At 43.1% G+C, this 23,501-nt stretch overlaps 1 protein-coding gene across 2 annotated transcripts in view; it reads right to left on the bottom strand.

The window, feature by feature from the left end:
* Positions 1 to 23,501, bottom strand: part of POLG (DNA polymerase gamma, catalytic subunit) — a 79,757-nt gene that overhangs the window by 10,602 nt on the left and 45,654 nt on the right. For both annotated transcript variants that reach the window (XM_073618453.1, XM_073618454.1), the window contains exons 12-17: positions 20,688 to 20,804; positions 14,732 to 14,892; positions 14,042 to 14,095; positions 6,662 to 6,779; positions 3,733 to 3,868; positions 1,023 to 1,269 (exon numbers count right to left, since the gene is read on the bottom strand). In XM_073618453.1, coding sequence (XP_073474554.1) covers positions 1,023 to 1,269; positions 3,733 to 3,868; positions 6,662 to 6,779; positions 14,042 to 14,095; positions 14,732 to 14,892; positions 20,688 to 20,804 — 833 coding nt within the window. The remainder of the gene's footprint in view (positions 1 to 1,022; positions 1,270 to 3,732; positions 3,869 to 6,661; positions 6,780 to 14,041; positions 14,096 to 14,731; positions 14,893 to 20,687; positions 20,805 to 23,501) is intronic.

Raw genomic sequence — 23,501 nt, 5'->3', positions numbered from 1 at the left:
TTTATGGTAAATAGCATCAGTTTTTCCAACGTAACTTTTGGGAAAAAATACACTTTTTTGAATTTTAATGCAAAAAAACACAATACTTAACCCAATTTTTTTGTAAAATATAAAAGATGATGTTACGCTGAGTAAATAGATACCAAACATGTAACACTTTAAAATTGCGCAAGCCCATGCAACGGCTACAAACTACATATCTATAGCAACACTTTAAAAGCCTTTATAGGTTACCACTTTAGATGTACACAGGTCTGGTGCTAGAATTACTGCCCATGATTTGACGTTCATGGCGATACCTCACATGTGTGGGGCGATCATTGTTTGCGTATGCGTGCAGAACGAATGTGGGCATTTGCTTTTGCGCGCTAGCAATTTTTTGAAATTATTAGTTAATTTTACTTTATTTTTACATTGTTGCTTTAATTTTTTTTTTTTGCATCACTTTTATTTCTGTCTCAAGGAAAACAAACATCCTTTGTGACGCAATAGGCACGTGTCAGGTACTCTTTATGGAGGGATCTGAAGTGTATAAGACCCCAAATCCCTTTTCTGCTCAAGATCTGCGTTTTTGAATACTTTAGATTTTTTTTTTTTTAAATGGCATCGTTGACATTGGGTAAACCAGAAGTGATGTCATGTTGTCGCTTTCAGGGTACTATAGCGAAACAGCCAATCAAAAGGTGATCCCGGTGGACAGCTGGTTACTCAGGTCTCCGGGTGGGGGCAGGAGCTTGAGCAAGCCGCGGAAGGCAGCAGCGGCGGGGGTTACCGCCTTGATTGCTATTACAAGAGAGCTGAGCGTCTGCTCTAAAAAATGTGTACCGGGGTGATGCCTGCAACTGCCTCACCCCAGTACAACCACTTGAAGCACAATGACATACCAGGTAAATGATTTGGCGACAAGTGGTTATACAATTTTGGAAATGACCTGCCAACTATTGTGCAATGGTTGTTTTCCTTTTTTGCACAGTTCCAGCTTTATAGCAGCATACGTATACAAACCATTCTGTGCCACTCACCTCCTGACTCCCTTTGTTGCTGCATACATGTGTTTGGCTTTCCCCACGGCTTCTTCCTGACTCAGTCTATGATTAAACTGCATCAGCAGACGTTCAGCAAAGGGCTGCCCAGCGCCATAAATACGCCCATAATTGAAGACCTTGGCATGTTCTCGACTTATTCCCACAGTAGATGCCGTCTTGCTGTGCAGATCGGTGCCGCTGCTCTTTTTACCTTGTAAAGTCATCCATCCAAAGGCAGTGCAACCTAAAAACCCAGACCATTACTATAATGCTCAAAAGAAAACAAGTATAGAATCAACACAGAATGATGTTAGACCATAAAAACCATTAGGAATCCAGTATTGCTACAGATTCATCTGCTTTACAATCCACGCTTTATCTTGTGTGATTATCAACAATTAAATTTTATTGTAGGCACCTTGACAGTGTTTCCAGCACTGAATGTACACATTTGCAGCCGCGTCATGCAATCCTGCTATATTACCAAGTCATTAAAGCGGCTCTTCAGTCAGTTCTGAAAAAAAATTGAAGTCGGCAGCTACAAAATGCCAGGCCCTATTATGCTCCACTTTAAAACTCAGGCGGCCAGACAATATTTACAGTTTTTCCATTTTTATTTATTTTTTCCCATACAGCTTTCAGAGTTTGTAAAAGCCCCCCAAACATACATTTTTCTGAAACCAAAGGATGGAAAAAAAAAAAAAAGTGACCTCAAGTGACCTTGAGCTTATAGCAAAAAGGGTGAATGCAGATGACCTAAGGCATGCTGACTTGGCCAGGTGGAAGCGGTTCTGTGCCACCGTATGCCTTTGCTGGTAGTGAAAGGGCTAAAGCCAATGATTTTAGCTGTATGACATGTTAAAAGAGAAGTATAGATTTGCTTTTTTTTTTTCCCCATCATACTTACCTAGGTGTCCCCTGCCATCTCTGCACTGAGAACCGAGCGATCGAACATCGCTGATGGCTCGGTTCTCACAGATCCCCGAGAGGAGAGCTGCTGACTGTCAATCAGCAGCTCTCCTCTCTGCAGGACTAAGCGAGCTTCTCAGCCTCTCAGTGGCTCGCTGAGAGGCTGAGACAGGCATCAGTCCAGGCACCTGGTGGATCCAGACTTTATTGTCGTGATGATGCGGTGCCTGGACTGATATCAGTGACGTCAGCGGAGAGCAGACTTCAGACCACTCTCTGCTGAAAATGGGTCACAGGTGTACAAAACGAATTGTACTCCTCTGACCCATAGGAGAAGCCCAGCCAAACAAGCTCAGGCTGCGCTTCTCCTTTAAAGGGTAGGATCCACCCATCTGAACCCCCCATTCAACAGATGTCATATAACCTAATTTTTTGGTTATGGTATCAGCACTGGAGGGAGCCTGGAGCAGTGGATGTTAAGGATACTTCAGCCCTTCAATCACTCTACTAGCAGGACTGTAAAACCGCTGTATGTTAATATAGGAGTTCAGATCGATTTTACTCACTTGCTGATTATGATGACATGGAAAAATGAATTAATATGATGTAAACATTTACATTTGATAAGATTATTGTGGTTACCATACTATTTGTTTGGTTTGGTTTATAATCAATAATACATGCCCTTAATTTATTTCTCTGGGACAGTAATAAAAAAAAAAAAAAAAAAAAAATCAAATTGATGTGTCAGAAGGATTATAATATATTATTGTTGTATTATTATAATCTTAAACTTCAGTGTTCCGATTTTTTGCAGTTCCCTCAATTCGGTGTGACTTTAACCATCACTGCCTATCCTTTATTCTAATCTCTGGAAAGATGGGCACATGCAGATGCGCCATGGATGTTCACCAAAACCAGGAAGTCTAGCTGGTGATGGGAGGCTATGACAGATCCATGCATAATTTCTGGACCCAAATGAAGACATATAGGTCCTTGAGATCCAAGAAGGGGTGGATTCCCCCTTTCGGTTTGAGTAAAATTCCTGAAACCATTCTGAGCAATGACACCTTGATCCAGAAGACTCCAGAGAGCTGGATAGAGATTTGTGAATCTGTCTGGTGACACAGGAAGGTTGGAAGTGAGAAACCAAAAAGGGACACGGAGCAAAACTCCAGTTTTTAGCCCTAAAAGACAATCTCCTGCACCCAATCGTTGGAGATGCAAATTGTCCATGCATTGGTAGAAGATTAACAAACGTCCGCACACTTTGGGGGAGCACTTTCACAATGAGGGAGAGTGCTCTTGCCACTAGCTTGAAAATAGTATCAAACATTGGCTCAAATAGTCATTGTCCATTGTCCAGCAGTGGTTAGATCTCTTTTAAGAGATTTTGATTTCAATCTCACATGGTTTGAAAAGCCACAGCCAGGATCGGGCAATAAGTAAGGCCTGCCAGAGAGAACAGAGCTATAGAAAGGACATCCAATGGCTTATTTGCTGGATCCTTAAAGACAGGTACATCTTCTACTGGAATAGTAAAGTGCCTTGATAAGGCAGGACACTGCCAGATTTACAGTGGGAATAGACATGTTTTGTAATATGCATTTTCAGGGGTGTGCAATGTGTGTACAAGTGTTCCACACACATAGATTATTCAGCTTTTTTCTGGGACAGAGAGGACTTTCATTTGGTAGCAATATTGAATACATATTATTTCATCACCCCTTTCCTCCCATACACCATTGTAGCAACAATTTATTTATAGTGGTAAAAAATACATTTAAATGCACAATACCATGAATTCCAGCAAAGTGAGCCTCTCCAAGAATAGCTGCTATCCAGAGCTCCTGGGAATCCACATCTGCTCCCACAATGTGATATCCTGGGGGGGCCTGAATCATAGCCTTCAGCTCACTTCCAATGCGATCTGCCTGTAAGAACAGATATCCATCACCAAAAACAAACACAACAGACTACAAAAACAAAAACACAGCAATGCTACAATTTCCTAAAAGTAATCAAAGATTTTGATTTTAGATAAAACAAACTATACGCATAAAAATGGCCTATGTATTTCACTTCTACACACTTATATGTTGCTAAAACATCAATTAGGTTTTCTGGGCTTCCTCGAGATTGGGGAAACTACAGACAGGAGAGGTAGTAATGTGTAAGAAGGAGATGATAGTATTCTGATCAAATGGTAATGGTATTTTTTTTTTTTTTTTGTCAAATGAGAAAACCCAAATTTGCTATCAATGCTTTGCTTCCTTTTGGGTTAATGGAATTGTACTGGAAGTCAAACAAGATTCAACCTCATCTTATGGTTGGGTTATGCTTATCAAGTAACATAAAAATACTTCCATAGTATGGACACAGTAAATACAGCAACTACAGATTTTTAGAGGTTCTGGCCACACTGTTAGAACCCGACGAATTTCGATCAATGTATGGGCAGCTTAAAAAGGAACATGTTGCAAGCTGGACAGGTTGCACCCAGTTTCTATAGGTAGGTGTTCTACAAAACATGCAAACTTTCATAAAGGCTGTTCTGTACTATGGTCTGCAAGTGAAGGCCAGTGTGCAGGGCAGCGGTGCGCCCATATTTTTATGGAACTATATTGTGCATTTGTCACAGTCCAGTGATACTTGAAGAGCCTGTTAAAAATGTATTAGGAAGGAAACTGCCAATGCAGATGAATGCTTGGGGTTAGCAAGGCCAAATAATTCTTGTGTCACTCCAAGAGTTTATGCACATCGATAGCTGCACTTCTTGTAGTGTTTAGTGAAACCTACAAGATGTAATGGGGGGGGGGGTCCCCATAGGAAGTTCAATATAGGGGTTGCTTAAGGCTCCATTCACACTTGTGCGACTTGCCATGCAATTTTGGACATCAAAGTTGCATGACAAGTCGTTCCCTGTGTTTTCCAATGATAACCATTCATATATGAGCGATTTAAAGTTACGGCAACTTCAAAGTACTACTTTGATTCGACTTTAATGCAACTTGAGGGCCATAGACTTCAATGTTAACCCTCAGAAGTTGCATGAAAGTCGTACCTGAATGTTATACAATGCAACTTGTATGCAACTGTTGTCCATTATCACTGTTCAAAGTCGTATCCAAGCACCTGCGGCGCCATGCCGGAGCCGATGAAAGTGCTCAGCGGGCGCGATGACCACTGGGCACCCCGCGATCACTCGTGACAGAGCGAGATCCGGGATCTGTGTGTGTAAACACACAGATCCCAATTCTTTCAGGGGAGAAGAGACTGATCGTGTGTTCATACTAAGTATGAACACCAATCTCTCCTCCCCTAGTCAGTCCCATCCCCCCTACAGTTAGAACACACCTAGGGAACACAGTTAACCCCTTGATCGCCCCCTAGTGTTAACCCCTTCTCTACCAGTGATATTTATACAGTGATCAGTGCATTTTTATAGCACTGATCACTGTATGAATGTCAATGGTCCCAAAAATGTGTCAAAAGTGTCCAATTTGTCCGCCCCAATATCGCAGTCCCGATAAAAATCGCAGATCACCGCCATTACTAGTTAAAAAAAAAAAAAAAAATTAAATGATAAAAATGCCATAAATTTATTTCCTATATTGTTAACGCTATAACTTTTGCGCAAACCAATCAATATACGCTTATTGCGTTTTTTGTTTTTTTTTTACCAAAAATATGTAGAAGAATATATATCAGCCTAAACTGAGGAAAAATGTGTTTGTTTTTTTAATATGGGAAATTTATTATAGCAAAAAGTAAAACATAAGTGTTTTTTAAAAAAATTGTAGCTCTTCTTTTGTATATAGCGCAAAAAAATAAAAAATGCAGAGGTGATCAAATACCACCAAAAGAAAGCTTTATTTGTACGTCAATTTTGTTTGGGTGCAGCGCCACATGACCGCGCAATTGGACATTTTCACTTAGGGGTGTATTCACTTTTGATGCCAGCAGTTTAGACATTAATGAATGTTATATACTGTATGTTGATATTTTTTTTTTTGTATAAGGGATCAATTACATATAATTTGTATTTGGGGAATGTAGCGCGGTACAGTAATTCATTTGAAAACTGCTGCCTATGCCAAATGTGTAAACACATGCAAGTAAGACAGCACAGGTGCATCATGAGACTATACTATAGGATTTTAAGCATAGCAATGCAGGGAAGTCATATCTGTACAGTAAATGCAGGTGGCAGGCACACGTCTCATTTCATCTTCTGAATATACATATCTAAGGCCGGGTACACACTACAGTTTTTTTTTCGTGCAATCCAGCGGGTTGCAAGAAAAAAACCTGACAGCTCTGGTGGGGAGCCGCTGTACTAACCATGTGAGGTTAGTACAGTGATCTCACCCACTGAGCTGTTGTGTTCTGACAGGGGTACGCCCGACCCCGCCAGAACACTCCGATCAGCGTTCTCTGCCATTGGCTGAAAGCGCTGATTGGGAGTCGATTGGCTGCTGATTTTCCAGCAAGCACGTTCGACAGAAGCCGGCCAAACAGCAGGCTTCTGTCAGACAGACCAACATACACATGGGCAGAATGTGAGCCGTTTTTTTTTTTTTTTGAACCAGCAAATGTCTCCCAACTTTCTGCCCGTTTGTACGTGCCTTAGGGGTGTCCGATGGTAACACCTGTGTGTGTGTGTAAGCAATAACACCTGCTGCTAGGATATTCCAAAATGCAAAAATGATAACTCAGTAACCTACACGTGCATTGCTGGCAGTCAGCCACGTTGGCTCTACTGCTCTTCTTGTGATCGTTCCAGCTGTGACCACTAGAGGAAGTATAGCACCATGCTTATTTTCTTCATCAAAATCCAGGCTTCTAAAATAAATGAAACATTTTATGGTGAAGCACATCACACACTTACTGGTAGTTATTTTACAAATGCTTTGTAAATACTATAGTAATGTGAAAAAAACAAAAAAGTACTAGTTACTTACCGGTAACGGTCTTTCTGGGAAATCTTCCAGGACGGCACACCTGAGAGATGAAAGGCTCCTCCCCACAGGAAACACAATCAATCAACAGCTGTTTTAAGTCCACACCCTTCCCCCTGATCCTCAGTTTGTAGAGAAGTAACTCCTGAACCTGGTTCACAAGGGAAATCATTCCTCATAGGCACTCACCTTCTAGTGTTCTAAAATTTTCCCTCCTCCAACGGGTGGGAAGTAGGCCTGCCGTCCTGGAAGATTTCCCAGAAAGACAGTTACCGGTAAGTAACTAGTACTTTTCTCAAGTCATCTTCCAGGACGGCACACCTGAGAGGATAATAAAGTACCTCAGGCCTACCTTAGGGTGGGACCACTGCAAGACTCTTGGCGAACCTCGGTTCTGCAGTAAGCTTTACCTTTACTCCATATGCTTGATGAAGGTATCTTAGCTGGATCATGCGGCTGATCTGCCGGTCTACTCCACCGATGTCCCTGCCTTCTCTGTTTCAGATGCAGGATCTAGGTGGAGTGGGCTCTTAAAGATGGAATCAGAAAACATGTTAAACTTGTAGGTTATCAATGTTGCCTGTCACACATCTACCAACAATGGCCTATTCTGCCTATAGGTGCTGTTTAGAACCACTAAAAAGATTAATCGGAGACCTGTGTTGTAAGACAAGGACACTACATTGATCCATAAGGGGGCCTGTCTTAACACAACCCTGTCCAGGGAAATAAAACTGCCAAAAAAGGGGGGCCCCTGACAGACAACCCCATTTTTAGCTTTACGTCACCAAAGACTGAAGGGAAAACTACTTAAGGGAAATAGATTAACAAAAACTTAATCCCTGGGTTTAAGGCATGCCCAATCTATAGTTTTACTTACGCCTGAGAGCCTAATCAGGAGATTAGCATCTATAGCAGGAGAAGAACACTCATATTGCTACATCTAGTTTTGCTAGAAGGGCAAAATGAAGGCCATGCACCGAGCTGTAACCTATTTGGTCGGGTATACATGTTTATACTTCATCTTCAGGCCATAAAACTCCTCTGAACCGAACTTCCTAAGTTCTTATTAAACAGGGCTATTCATTATCGCCTTCCTCCAGTGACCCATAACTCTACTGGGCTTCAACCCTAGGAAATGGCTCTGGCATCCCTGAATGTAAGGGGTCGAGGCTTTCTGACATGTGACATCTGCACCAGAACTCCTGGCCCTTTCACGGAAGAGAAGGCTGAAATACAAAAAGGTGATACATGTATTATTAATATCACAAATAAAAAAATCATAGATTGTGGACATAGCACAATAGATTTAGACAGAAAGGACACAAGCATAGACATCAAAATATCACATATGGGAAGAGACCAAAATCTGAACCTCACAGTCTGGTTTTCTGATGTGCGGCCAATATGTAAGCATTAAGACACAAACACACCTTAAATGCTGCGCATTTCTGAAGTGCAGCTAGCTAGGTCATAACTGGTAAATACAGAAAGGACGGGAACCCCCTTTTTCAGTGGTGTTTTACTGATGTACAGCAAAACAAGGCTATAAAGAGAAGACAGAAAGACCCAAACTTCTATGTTGCGTATTTATGACGAACCACCAAGTACAGTTATAAGACAATCCTTCCTGTTATGCAGTTCTGTAGTGCAGTTACATAGAACCAACAGAGAAAGAACACAAGCAACCTACAGCATTGTGTTTTTCTGAAGTGCCATAAGGTAAGGCAATATGAAACAGAAAGCACCAACAAGCTTCAATGTTGAGTACTTCTGCTGTGCAGCAACATAAAAACAAACAGACAGCCTTTACAGCTGCGATCTTTCTGGTCTACTGCAAAATAAGGCAATAACTCCACAATGAGTATTCCTGCAGCATTGCAAAACCTGAACCAGAAGGGACAGATAAGCTTAGGGTTCCCACACCCGTGCGACCCAACCTGCCACTTGGGACTGCAAGACGCATGAGAAGTCATACTATGGCTTCCAAAGGGTATCATTCGTGACTGTGCGACTCCAGGTCGCAGCGTATCCAGCAGTCCCTGCTTACGGAACCACAGACCTCAAGATTACACAGGTCACAGGAAAAGCAGTTTTCGGGTCGAACAAACAAGGGGTCCCCATGCTGTGGCTCCCTGGAGGAGTGCAGCCAACAACCCCCTACTGTGTATACCTAAGAAACAGCAAGGAAGATCAATGAGAAACACCACTTACTGCTGTGCCTTTCTGATATACGGACGATAAGTCAGTAAATATAGGACATACAGGACACAAACAATGTTCAATCTTTGTGTATGTCTGATGTGTAGCATATACCAATACTGAGCAGAGATGTCATTACCCTCAATGTGTCTCCCTGCTGAGCAGCAAAAACAAATCAGAAAAAGACAAACAACCTTCACTGTTGTGTCCTGATATGCAGCCAATAAGGCAGTAAACCTTCAATTTTGTATGTGTCTGATGTGCAACAACAATCTTGAATAGAGATAGCACATCCATATTCAAGTGATTTGGCATGTGACTCAACATGTCAAATCGCATGCCTAAAATTGGCAGCCATTGCCGTTAATAGCACTGTCTGAATCAGCCCGGGCCACTTTGTGGTGCTGCACTGATTACCAATGGCAGTATGTGTACTACCCCTGGCACAGGTTCAATTTTGTATTTTCCAACAAAATCAGGACCATCCATCATCACTGCTGCCTTTCCGATAAGCAACCAATAAGGCAGTAATACAGGACCCACCGACAGACCTCAATCTTGTATATCTCTGATGTGCAATAATATAACAGTTCTGAATAGAGATAGCACATCCATATTGAAGTGATTTGGCATGCAACTCAACATGTCAAAGTCGCATGCCTAAAATCGGCAGCCATTGCTGTTAATAGCGCTGTCTGAATCAGCACGTCACTTTGTGGTGCTGCACCGATTACCAATGGCAGTATGTGTACTACCCATGGCACAGGTTCAATTTGTATTTTCCAACAAAATCAGGACCATCCATCTTCACTGCTACCTTTCTGATAAGCAACCAATAAGGCAGTAATACAGGACCCACAGACAGACCTCAATCGTGTATATCTCTAATGTGCAACAATCTAACAATTCTGAATAGAGATAGCACATCCATATTGAAGCGATTTGGCATGCGACTCACATGTCAAATCGCATGCCTAAAAGTGGCAGCTATTGCCGTTAATAGCACTGTCTGAATCAGCACGACACCACCTTGTGGTGCTGTACCGATTACCAAAGGCAGTATATGTACTACCCCTGCCGTCAATCTTTCCTGCTGCCTTTCTGATAAGCAACCAATAAGGCAGTAATACAGGACACAAAAACCCCACAGACAGACCCCAATCTTGTGTAGGTCTGATGTGCAGCAATATAACAATTATGAGCAGAAATGTCATCACCAGATTTAATGATGTGCGTTTCTGGCGTGCGGCACAAAACCAGAAAGTACAGACCACCTTCCCTGTTGTATTTTCTGATCTGTAGCCAAACAAAGCAGTACCTTTAGGATATAAAGGACACCCAACAAGCTTCAGCAGAGATGTCACAAATCTCAATGTGTACTTTAGTTGTGCCACCAAACACTCCAGCAAGGACAAACCTTCACTACTGAGGTCTACTGGTGAGCAGCCAAGAAGGAGTCATGGTGTATCCCTTTATGAAATAACCAAACAGGAGCAAATTATTTCATAGGCATAGCCTGGGCTGTAGATACTAATCCTTCACCACCAGTGAAGGAACCAATCCTAAAATGGTTGGACACCTTACTATAGTAGCTGTTGTCCTACCTTACCTCCGTAGATTGAGGAAACGCTAGCCAGCTATACACGGGTGGGGCTGATCAGTAACTAAAGTCTCAATGAGCCCAGCCCTAGAGACCAATATAAGACCTCTAAAAAGGGTGGTTACCAATTTAGCCTGGAGGTAAATAGCCACCTGCAGCCCTTAAAGAAGCAATCATATAGCCATCTAGCTCTTGCATATGTTTGCACAGAAAATCCTTAATCAAAGGATATAGGAAAAACGATTTATGGTAAATCGCTTTTAGATCTGTCACTGAGTGGACTGTAGCCCAAACCAACAAAAAGGTTTTTCTTACCCCCTGCATTAAAATATAACCACAATGTAAGAGTGGAGTGGGAGGTTGGAGCTTATGAAAAGTTACCCATAGCAAGCAACCCCCAAAAGGAGGATCTGTCACAAAGGGAACACCTACTGTGCCACACAGAAGCTTGGTTCCTGCCACATTGTTGAAAGTTAGGTCAGCTTTTAAGCATCTTGGAGCAACTTTAAGCAGATTCCTAGCAGCTGGGCTAATAGGGCCAGATAACCTAGTGCACCTGCTGAGCAAGGGAGCTTACTCCTGAATCCTTCAACCATTGCACCATTAATAACTTGTTCAGTGGTATACCTGGCCAGTAAGGAACTCTTTGTTCTACCAGGTCACCCTCTTTGCTATATTCACCCCTACTAATGTACCACAACCGGGTATGTAGGGAGAGGCTGGCAACCTACTGTTGTGATAACCACAGTGTCTCTGCTATAAGAGGAAGCTGTGGCTGGTGGTTTTTAGCAGTAGCTTCTGGGCTATTTTGTTATGGAGACCCCAGGTCCTGCACTGCACCACTCAGTAAATACAGGTGGAAGAGGAAAAAATGCCTTACCTACCTCTTTCCCATCTAAGGTGGTTTAGGCACACTCGCTCCTCTGCACCACTTGTCCACCATACAGCATCTCTGATGTAGGAGGGAGCTGTGGCTGGTGTCTTTAGCAAAAGCTTCTGGGCTATTTGAATCCAGATCCCAGGGGAGATTATCTCAAATGCCCAGAAACCATCTGGCTGGGATTGGGGATTTTTGACTCACCGTTGTCGTCTTCCCCTTTTTCCACAGCCACCAGGCTTGCTTTTCCATCCTTATGGTCCACACGCAAGGAGGATAGCCGCCAAAGTGCCCCCCCCCCCCACAACTGCTGTCCCTTTAGTGCTCTGTCCAGTCAGTATATACATGGGGGGGGGGGGCAATGCCGTACGTTCCTCATTCCCATGAGGTGCTTTAGGCAGACATTCACCATAGTAAACTGGTGCCTCCTCGAAAGGAGGATGTGGGCGCCTGCTCCTGCTGACTCTCAGCCTTCCCTTCTGGGTAAGAACGCGGGTCGTTCAGGCGGTGCCCTCCCCAGCAGCCCACGCGAGCTACCAGGGACCCAGGAGTCAGGGGATACGATCCCCCTGGAAAGAACCAACAGCCAGCACCCCCGTCTGAATGGACGTCCGGACAGGTAAGGGGGGGGAGACAGGATAAAGGCCCCTGAAGTTCTGGGGACACCACTGTACCCAGGGGCCTTCAGCTCTCAGGGGGGCTTTCCCAGTTTCTGCTGCCCCCCCTGAGGAAAGGATAGGGGAACCCCCCGGGAAGGATAAATATATCCCGCCAGACCCAGAGGCTTCCCAGGCATTTGGTCCGGCTCCCAGGGGGAGACCACCAGCCCCAGGCTTCGGTCATTTGGAAAAAAACAAACAGTTTCGCCGTGTAGGGAGAAACACAATCAAAAACTGAGGATCAGGGGGAAGGGTGTGGACTTAAAACAGCTGTTGATTGATTGTGTTTCCTGTGGGGAGGAGCCTCTCATCTCTCAGGTGTGCCGTCCTGGAAGATGACTTGAGAAATTAAAGTGCCTGTAAACCTCAGACATGAAATATGAAAAAAGCAAATCCCTCTTCAGTGTGTACTTGTCTCAATCCAGAGCACTAAGTATCATTTCTGGCTGCTGTCCCATTCCTCTGCTATCTGCGTGAGTCACTTCTGACACCGTTTCCTAAGATCAAGAGGAATAAGGTGATGGGGAGGGACTTCCAGCACACAGCCTGTGAATGATAGCCTCTGCTTTGTTCCTGTGTGCTGTATAAAGTAAGGGTGTCCCTTCCCTCCAATCAGCTCATAGAGCTCTCCCCACTGAGTTCTGCAGAGTGTAATTTAAAGCGGAGCTCCACCCAAAAGGTTAAGTCCAGCTTTAAGCACTTCTCCCCACCTCCAATGCCACATTTGGCATGTAATTTTTTTTGGGGGGGGGGCACCCGGTTTTGACATGTACCCCTCCACTTCTGCTCCGATCGCCTTCTCTCCTCCTTCCTCAGTGCAATCTTCGGGCATGCACAGTTGGCTGTGAAGCGCAAACTGTCACAGCCAGGTGCCCACAGTTGTAATGCTGGCGCTGGAGAGGGAGAGAATCGAGGGTTCAGGTGGCCACATCGCTGGATCATGGGACGTGTACGTTTAATAAAAGTCAGCAGCTACACTTTTTTGTAGCTGCTGACTTTTAATAAACTGAAAAACGACTGCAGCTACTCTTTTAGCTCTCTGCCCCCTTTTTTTCTGACATCTCAGACAAGATTTATAAATTCTAGACTTTGAATGTCTGCAGAGAAGAGAAGACTGCAGATAAGGGATTTGTTTCATCTGAGGCCAGTCACCTCACTTGGTATATGTAAGGGTTTACAACCACTTTAAATCAAGGTTTTCTGAGCTTTTTAAAGTGGAACTCCACCCATAAATGGAAATTCTGCTGATCGGATTCCTCCCCCCCTCCGGTGCCACCTTTCAGGGAGAATGGGGGAGCAGATACCTGTCAAATCCAGGTATCTGCTCCCACTTCCGGGAAAAGATCACTGCACATTGTGCAGCGAACTACGTAATGCCTGCCTTCTGAAAGACACACAGGTCCCAGAAGACAGCAGGCACCATTCAGAAAAGCGCAACGTGATTTGCGCATGCACAGTAGGAAACAGGCGGTGAAGCCGTAAGGCTTCACTGCCCGTTTCCCTTAGTAATGATGCCGGCGCCTGCACCCAGAGCCAAGGGACGGGTCGGCTTCGGGTGCCGACATCGCGGGCTCCCAGGACAGGTAAGTGTCCTTATATTAAAAGTCAGCAGGTACAGTATTTGTAGCTGCTGACTTTTAATTTTTTTTTACCCCGGCAGAACTCCGCTTTAAGCCCAATTTTTAGAACATCACAACACTGGACTGATGCAAAACTTCAGCAAATGCTGACAGTCCCTGCATCTTCATGAAATAACTGCTCACTAATGAAAAGTGGAAATACTCGGACTTAACACAGGGTCACAATACCTAGTGACTGCTCGGGGTAATTCTCCCTTTTTCAACCACACCACCTTCTGGGAACTGCAATAGACAAAACAGTAAGCATTATATACATACCAAAAATGAAGATAAATGACATTCCAGTGAAAAATCTGTACAGTGTTTTATTTTAAAGAAGGATCTGGCAATATCAATAGGCATAATCAAACAACACTTATCAACCTTTCTTGAAATATGAGAGCAGCTAATACATAGACCAAAGACATACATCAATACAGTGTCTGTATGGAAACCTGCACTACATCATGATAACAAATAGCACCGGCTTATATGGAGCAGAATAGAGGAAGAGATAGTCAGTGCATATAGTGGGAGTGGAGTGTTTTCCTGGTTCAGGCAGATTTCAGTACGATTTGCTAAAAAAACATATTCCCCGAAATGTTCCGGAACCTCATCCCTTAGCAGACAGGGCCCTAAACGCTGTTCTCTCTTGGTATGATGTTCAGCCCCATCCAGCTGCAGCCTGCCATAGGCTTTTGACAGGATCCCTGCAGCCGGGCTGGACGGTGGGCCTGACTGTCCTGGGTGCAGTAAAACACCAGGAGGGATGAACTGCAGCTGAACAGCCCAGTGTGTACGGGGGGCCTAGGAAAACCCCCCCTTTTATTTTAGGGTTGGTCACCATTTAGTGGCCTTTCAGAATCAGCAAATTCCTACCTGATGCGTTTGTGAGCATTCCTCCAGAAAGATATCATTTTATTTATTTCCAGGGCACGTGTGGCACTGGTGCCTCCAGTACAGGCTTGTAAAGTGCCATCTTCCATTTTTGGGAGAAAATCCTTTGCAAATGGGCTGCCCACATTGTTGGTAATGCCATCCTACAATACATGAATCCGTCAAGAATTACAAATGAATTGTGTTTGAAGTATCCAGCACCATAAAATTCAGCCACTATGAGAAATACAATTATAGGACAGAATCTACTATACTACAAGACTCAGCGGTGGAACTCAATCATCAGAAACTACCTTGGGCTTTGATTGGTACGAGTATAAGGCATGAAGCAGCTTTGGGCTTTTTTTACCCCTTCCCCCCCATGTTACAATAGGCCGGGCGGGAATCCTCCCAGGATGGGGCGGTACTTCGGCACAATCTGTCACCCACTGTGTCAGATCAAATGGCAGATGACAGATCACTGTACTGGCCCGCTGCCGGTACCATGTGATCGCTGTGGCCAGCAGATCACATGACAATTGTACACAATGAAAGGCTTTGACTCATGCCTTTTTATTGTGTACTATTGTGATAGGCTCTGTGATTGGTCACAGTGATCACATGGTGCAGACAGGGCCAATCACAACCCATCTGTAACACGTGATTAGCTGTGGCCAATCACAATAGTAAACACTGAATGAATAGTTTTCATTCTCCTTCATTTCATATTAGTTTACCGAGTGTCTTCGGGCAATGTTTACCTTGCTTGTTCTTTCATATGTATTCCTATGTCATACTTATGACAATTTTGTTTATTCTGTATGCCATTTTCTTGACCAATAAACAAATATTAAACAAAAAAAAAAAAAAAAAGAATAGGTTTTCAGTCAGAAAAAAAATTCAGAAAAAGCAATCATAGTGTGTGTAAAAAAAAAAAAAAAAAAAAAAATCACCTCCCTAGAATAGTACAGTGTTACTATGGTAACACAGTATTGCTCTGGTCTCCGTATTTATATAAAAAAAAAAGAAAAACGTAATAAAAAATAAAAAAATATTAAGATAATTGAAAAAAATATACCGTATTTATCGGCGTATAACACGCACATTCATTTTAAGAGGGAAATTTCAGGAAAAAACTTAAATTTTAAATAAGGAACTTTGAAGCAAAATAAGGGTCAGTGCCCATCTGCAGCCATTGCCATCAATGCAGCCTGATCAATGCCCATCTGCAGCCTCACAAGTGCCATCAGTACAGCTTCGCCATTGCCATCAATGCAGCAGCCTTGCCATTGCCTTCAATGCAGCAGCTTCACCATTGCCATCAGTGCAGCCTGATCGATGCCCATCTGCAGCAAGAGGGGACAGGGAGGGGGGCGGAATGAGTGCCGACAGATTACACGCAGTGAGAATCCTATGATAGACAGAACAGTGGTCCAATGGCGGCCCAGGAGACGGGACTTCCTATTACAGAGGCCGCCAAGTAAACAGGAGATTCTCACTGCATGTAATCTGACGGCGCTCGTCCCGCCCCACTCCCTGTCCCCTCCAAGGCAGCTAAAATTTAAGTATTGGCGTATAACACGCACACGCTATTTGCACCCGATTTTCATGGTGAAAAAGTGAGTGTTATACGCCAATAAATACAGTATATATTTTTAGTATTATTTTATATACATACTATAACAAGTCGGTGTCCAATGCCACACCAGTTATATGATGACACTGTAATGCTCTGGTGAAATCTTTTAAAATTTCTTAATTTTCCCAAAAATTTGGACAAACAGTTACAACTTCAAAAAACGTGCCAAGCCTCTTACTAACTACCTTGATACAAGTAAAAAGGCGCAAAGCACAGTTACCTTGAAAGTAAAACCGATTAGTCCAGAAACTGAAAACTGTAAAAATGCATGTGTAAGTTCATGCATATATACTGGGAGTATATACAAGAGGTCAGTCAGGGCGGCCACCAAAGGAACCAAAAGCAGGGTCCAGCAAGCTAAAACAACAACAAGGAGAGGGGCGCCTCTGAGTATAAATCATAAATACATTTTATTAAAACAACAATATCCACTCACATGGAAGTTGGAGAAGTTGCATTAGGGTCGGTTGGCTGGGCTGGAGAGATGCGGTGGAACTACAGGTCACAGCGGTTCCTGCAGGGCATTCCAGGTCCAAAGAGGATTAGTTCTTGCAGCCAGGTTCAGTCTCTTGCAGCGAACAGTCCAACACAAATCCTGCTGGGTTGGGAGCCAGGTTATGTCCCAGATGCACAGATAGGGGTTCCAGGGAAGGAAGGGAGAGATGTGTAGGACGCCAGAGCATCCGTTCAGCCGTGCTGCTGCTCACCTTCCTAGAGGCTTCACACCATTCTATCAGTGAGCAGCAGCACGGCTGAACGGATGCTCTGGCGTCCTACACATCTCTCCCTTCCTTCCCTGGAACCCCTATCTGTGCATCTGGGACATAACCTGGCTCCCAACCCAGCAGGATTTGTGTTGGACTGTTCGCTGCAAGAGACTGAACCTGGCTGCAAGAACTAATCCTCTTTGGACCTGGCATGCCCTGCAGGAACCGCTGTGACCTGTAGTTCCACCGCATCTCTCCAGCCCAGCCAACCGACCCTAATGCAACTTCTCCAACTTCCATGTGAGTGGATATTGTTGTTTTAATAAAATGTATTTATGATTTATACTCAGAGGCGCCCCTCTCCTTGTTGTTGTTTACTAACTACCTTGGACTGTCTCCTTTACAAAAAGGAGTCATTTGGGGATATTTGTACTTTCCTGGAATTTTTGGGCTCAAGAAATGAGATAGGATGTCAATACATCAGGATTGATCAATTTTCACACAGAATATATACACCATAGTTTATATACATCTTAAAAAAATGCCCACCATGCACCAAAAAAAAAAAAAAAAAAAAAAAAAAATCCACACCAATTCAGAAAAATTGCAAACCAAAAAAAAAAAACTTTTTTAAAAATTTCTTCTGTGCAAAGTAATAAAGTCCCATCCACCTTATCCTATTCATTGTTACAAATTTTTCTGGACACAAAAGTGTGCACAATTATTGTACGGAACACGTCTTATTCATAAGACACAATAGATGGGACTTTATTGCTTTGCACAAAATAAAACATTTTTTTTGTTTGGAAATTTTTGAATTGGTTTGGTTTTTTTGTTTTGATTTTGGTGCATGGTGGACATTTTTTTTAAACTAATTATATACACATTCATATATACACCTTGTTTGTTAAAAAAATGTATTTGGACACAAAAGTGTGCACAGTTATTGTACGGAACACGTAATATATTGTTGGTTTATATTAGTTTTATTGCGTTACATTAATAAGGTGGATATGAACAGAATTATAATTGTATTCGCATTTGCAAACTAAAACCATAAGTGTACCCATATACAGTATGTAGCAGTGCGGTCACTTCATGGCAGATGATAAATGCTGAACTATGTAAAACGGTCCATTATGGCTTCTATTCCTAAAAGCATACTTATGTACTTGAATACAGCTAGTTCAGAGCGTTAAGAGTGGTTAAGGTGAAATAAAAGCCTAACATTAACTATTCTTAACAATGGGGATCAGAGCCATACAAGTGAATCTTTGTTTATTCCTCTATTCTGCATCTTTTTAGTGAAACTCTTGCTTCATTTTAGTGCTTTCAGCATTAAAAGCTTAGAGACCCTGTCACCAGAATAAACATGATTTCATTTACTAAAGCAGGACTAAATTGTATCTGAGCACCACAAACTGAAAATGCTATTTAATTCATTTTTAATATTCAAAGCAAACTCTCCTATCCATCCATGTCTCCATGCTTTATTTTGTTGAGAAATCACTTTGAAAAACATCTCCCTAGCATTTCTAGCTGTGGCCATCTCGAGTAAGGGCAGATAATTCATGTTGCATTTACTTCTGGTAATCCATCTGCTCTTAGCTCAAGCATGCAGGCAGGAGGGTGTGCTTAGCTGAGAAAGCCCCTCTTCCAGATAAAACAAAAATGTCCATGAAGACTCCTGGGATGTACGACATCATTTTGGCCTAGAGTGAAGAGAAAGTCTCCCTATGATCACACATCCATGACATCCCTGAGTTGTGTGTATGATTGGCAACCTCAGCCTGGACTCCGACCAGACCACACCCCCAGCGATTTTTGCTCCTCCCCTCGGAGCTTACCGTATTTCCCGGTGTATAAGGCAACCGGGCATATAAGACGACCCCCTAATTTTACATTTTAAGAGTTTTTGTCTGTACTTACCGTATAAGACGACCCCCCCTTCCGAGGTTTCCGACACTTCATATTTCTTCCTTCTTGCTGGAGTCAATTCCTTCCTTCTTGCTGGAGCCAATCATGGCGAGCGATGTATTCTATTAAGGAATACAAAGCCTGCTTGGATTGGTAGAGGCTGTAACATCATCAGCCCGCACCTCTCTGCCAATCCAATACATAGTAGCCTGCTCGGATTGGCAGAAGTTGTTACTCCAATCCGAGCAGGCTCTGTATTCATTTGAATACATCGCTCACCGGGATTGGCTCAGCGGTATATACTGTATGTAGCCGAAGCTACATACAGTATTACCGCACATCCAGCAGGCATCCGAGGGGCTGACCCGGCGTATAAGACGACTCCTGCTTTTTGGCCACTTTTTTAAGGGTAAAAAGTCGTCTTATACGCCGCAAAATACGGTAGTCATGAGTTTGTAACCATTGTCAACAAACTGGTAAACAAAAGCCCAAATAAAAAGGAGGAACTGATAGGAACTGATAGGAGCGACTCATCATGGATTAACACCAGAGCAGGAGGAAGAATCTGTTATAAGCGAAGATGAAGGTGCCTGGTCTCCAGGAGCAACGGAGATCATGATTACACAGTAAACGGAGTTAAGTAACTTTTAAGTGTATTTCTACTGTTACAGACCATAGGTTGTTTATTTGCTAGGCATTTTTCTTGTTATGGATATCTGTCAGTCTTGATTTATATTCCTAATATTGTAATAGTTTTGTATGTACAGCATTTTTGTATAGTAAAAGCCCATTTACACACTGCAGAGGTCTCAGCTTCCTTGCTTATACCACAAAGTAACCTTGCTAGATCGACGCAAGCAAAACACCTCCTCTCGCTGTTGCTGCGGTAGAGGTGCGGGGATGACAACGATGATGAGGTGGTGGTGTTGGACCCGGGGTAGGGCTCCTGGAGGAGGCTGTTGCTGCCCCTCTACCTGGTGCTCCTCGCTGTACATGACCCGCAGCCTCTCCTCCTGGCCAATCAGAAAGCGTGTCCTGAGACCCGATTGACCGGGAGTCCTAAGACTCCCTGGCTAATCAGGGCTCAGGACCCGCTTCCTGATTGGCAGGGAGAAGAAGCAGGAAGACTATAGACTGAATATTAATTTGCTAATGTCACACAAGTGGGTGAGCTGTGGGTGCAGTGCTCTGCACCCCAAGCTCACCCATTTTAAAGCCAATTAGAGTCTCAGGCTCTAATCATGTGCTAAAAAACAAAACAAAAAAAAACAAACAAAAACATTGAAATCAATGCGTCCGGCGCCCTGCATGGAGATTAGGGGTCGGGCACATGAATTAGGGTGGGGGGGGGGGGCGCCACTGTCCTGTCCATTACATTACATGCAATTGACAGAGCTGAGGTTGTGTGCTGGAGAACACAAAGTATAATATGAATACATTTAGTCACCAGCTATTGACATTTAGGTGAACAATTGCTTGCTAGCAGCCCATGCATACATCAACCAGCTCTGTGCCATAATTTATAGAGGCAGCAAAGAGCAGCTTCTTATAAAAATGTTCCCACATTCTAAATGATTCCCTTGATGCAAAGTATTATGTGTACAGCACAGCGTATCAACATAAGAAAATGTTCAGAGTGAAAGCCAGTAATATATTATTATGAATAAAGTGCAAAAAGTGAATTTTTCAGACTTACTTTATGTGGCAAGCGATAAAACCAGCAGCCTGGAACATTGACGTCACTGCAAGGGCCATTTCCATGGTGATTGGGTGCTGTGTCCTGACATTCGGGTTCCTGTACAGCAGGGAGCTCCTGTGGCAGTGAATAGGGTGTGGATTATATGTAATTACACACATACAGCACAATGGCGGTGGACAAACACTCCGGAATTGAAAAAGGCCCTTCCAGATCTATACACTGAAGATGAATTGGCTGGAGCTCAGAGTTTAAAAGGGAATTATCCTAACGAAAAATGAACTGATCACAATGTAATCCTCAGCTGAGGATTATCCCCTATACAGTGCAATAATTAGTTGTGCATTGAGCTCTGGCCAGTTCATTTTCCCCTTAAAAAGCAAATCTGACGACCACTTTAAAAAGTAAATGCGTCAGCTAAGAGCATCACAGTACTCCATTTGTTAAGAAAAAAATACTCTTAGTCTACCCCTCCTGAAATTGGCTTTGCTTTGTTCAAAGGGCTTGATTTCCCTGATTTTGGAGCTAAATCACTGCTCAACCACTTGCTGACCAGGCCTTAGAGAATAAAATGGCGGTCATTGCAATTTTTTTATGTCACGTGGTTTGACAAAAAAAACAACACAATATACATTGGATATAAAAAGTCTACACATCCCTGTTGAAATGTCAGGTTCCTGTAAAAAAATTACAAATCATTTCAGAAATGTTTCCACCTTTAATGTGACCTATAAAAACTGTACAACTCAGTTGAAAAACAAACTGAAATCTTTTAGGGGTGGGGGTGGGGGGGGGGGGGGGGGAAGAGACTAAAAAACTAAAATAATGTGGTTGCAGAAGTGTGCACACCCTGTTATAACTGAGGATGTATTAAGCAAACACATTCAGACTCATGTTAAATAGGAGTCAATACACCCCTGCCATCATTTAAAGTGCCTCTGATTAAACCCAAATAAAGTTCAGCTGTTCTAGTAGGTCTTTCCTGACATTTTCTTAGACCCCTTTCACACTGAGGCAGTTTTCAGGCGTTTTAGCGCTAGAAATAGTGCCTGTAAAGCACCTGAAAACTGGCTCCCATGCCACCCGAGTATGAAAGCCCGAGTGCTGGGAGCGTTGTCTACAAAAACACCCCTGCCCATTGCAATGAATGGGCAGCGATTCCAAAGCGCCTGAAAAGCTCCGCAACACGGGCGTTTTTAGCCCCTTTCTTGGGGTTAAAAGCTCCCTGCTAGCGGCCGGAAAGCGCAGTATAAACAGCGGTAAAGCGCGCTAAAACGAGCTGCGCTTTACCGCTAACGCACGGGTGGCACCAGTGTGAAAAGGGTCTTAGTCGCAGAGAGCTTCCAAAGCATCAGAGGGATCTCACTGTTAAAAGGTATCAGTTAGGAGAATGGTACAAAAGAATTTAAAAGGCATTAGTTATACCATGGAACACAGTGAAGACAGTCCTCATCAAGTGGGAAAAATATGACACAACAGTGACATTACCAAGAACTGGACGTCCCTCCAAAATTGATGAAAATACAGGAAGAAAACTGGTCAGGGTGACTGCCAAGAGGCCTACAGCAACATTAAAGGAGCTGCAGGATTATCTGGCAAGTACTGGCTGTGTGGTACATGTGACAACAATCTCCCGTATTCTTCATATGTCTGGGCTATGGGGTAGAGTGGCAAGACGGAAGCCTTTTCTTACCAAGAAAAAGATACAAACCTGGCTAAATATTGAAAACACGCATCTGAAGTCTCCCAAAAGCATGTGTGAAAATGTGTTATGGTCTGATGAAACCAAGGTTGAACTTTTTGGCCATAATTCCAAAAGATATGTTTGGCGCAAAAACAACACTGCACATCACCAAAAGAACACCATACCCACCGTGAAGCATGGTGGTGGCAGCATCATGCTTTGGGGCTGTTTTTCTTCAGCTGGAACAGGGGCCTTAGTCAAGGTAGAGGGAATTATGAACAGTTTTAAATACTAGTCAATATTGGCACAAAACCTTCAGGCTTCTGCTAGAAAACTGAACATGAAGAGGAACTTCATCTGTCAGCATGACAACAACCCAAATCAACAAAGGAATGGCTTCACCAGAAGAAGATTAAAGTTTTGGAATGGCCCAGTCAGAGCCCAGACCTGAATCCGATTGAAAAAATGTGAGGTGATCTGAAGAGGGCTGTGCACAGGAGATGACATCGCAATCTGACAGATTTGGAGTATTTTTGTAAAGAATAGTGGGCAAATATTGCCAAGTCAAGATGTGCCATGCAGACTCAGACCCAAAAAGACTGAGTGCTGGAATAAAATCAAAAGGTGCTTCAACAAAAGTATTAGTGTAAGGGTGTGCACACTTATGCAACCATCTTATTTTATTTTTACTTTCCTCCACCTAAAAGATTTCATTTTGTTGTTCAATTGAGTTGTACAGTTTATAGGTCACATTAAAGGTGGGAAAAGTTCTGAAATGATTTATCTTTGTCTCATTTTTTTACATCACAGAAACCTGACATTTTAACAGGGGTGTGTAGAGTTTTGAAATCCACTGTATACCCCAATTGTTTTGTAAAATATGAAAGATGATGTTAGGCCGATTAAATAGATACCCAACATGTAATGCTTTGAAATTGCGTGCGCTCATGGAATGGCGCCAAACTACGCTGTTTAAAAACATCCATAGGTGACGCTTTAAAAATTTCTACAGGATACCTGTTTAGAGTTATGCCCCGTACACACGGTCGGATTTTCCGATGGAAAATGTCCGATCGGAGCGTGTTGTCAGAAATTCCGACCGTGTGTGGGCTCCATCGAACATTTTCCAT

This window comes from Aquarana catesbeiana, linkage group LG03 (assembly GCF_042186555.1).
Source record: "Aquarana catesbeiana isolate 2022-GZ linkage group LG03, ASM4218655v1, whole genome shotgun sequence".
In the NCBI taxonomy this organism is placed as follows: Eukaryota; Metazoa; Chordata; class Amphibia; order Anura; family Ranidae; genus Aquarana; species Aquarana catesbeiana.
Note: the sequence above shows the minus strand (reverse complement) of the source record. Positions and strands in the feature narration are given on the sequence as shown.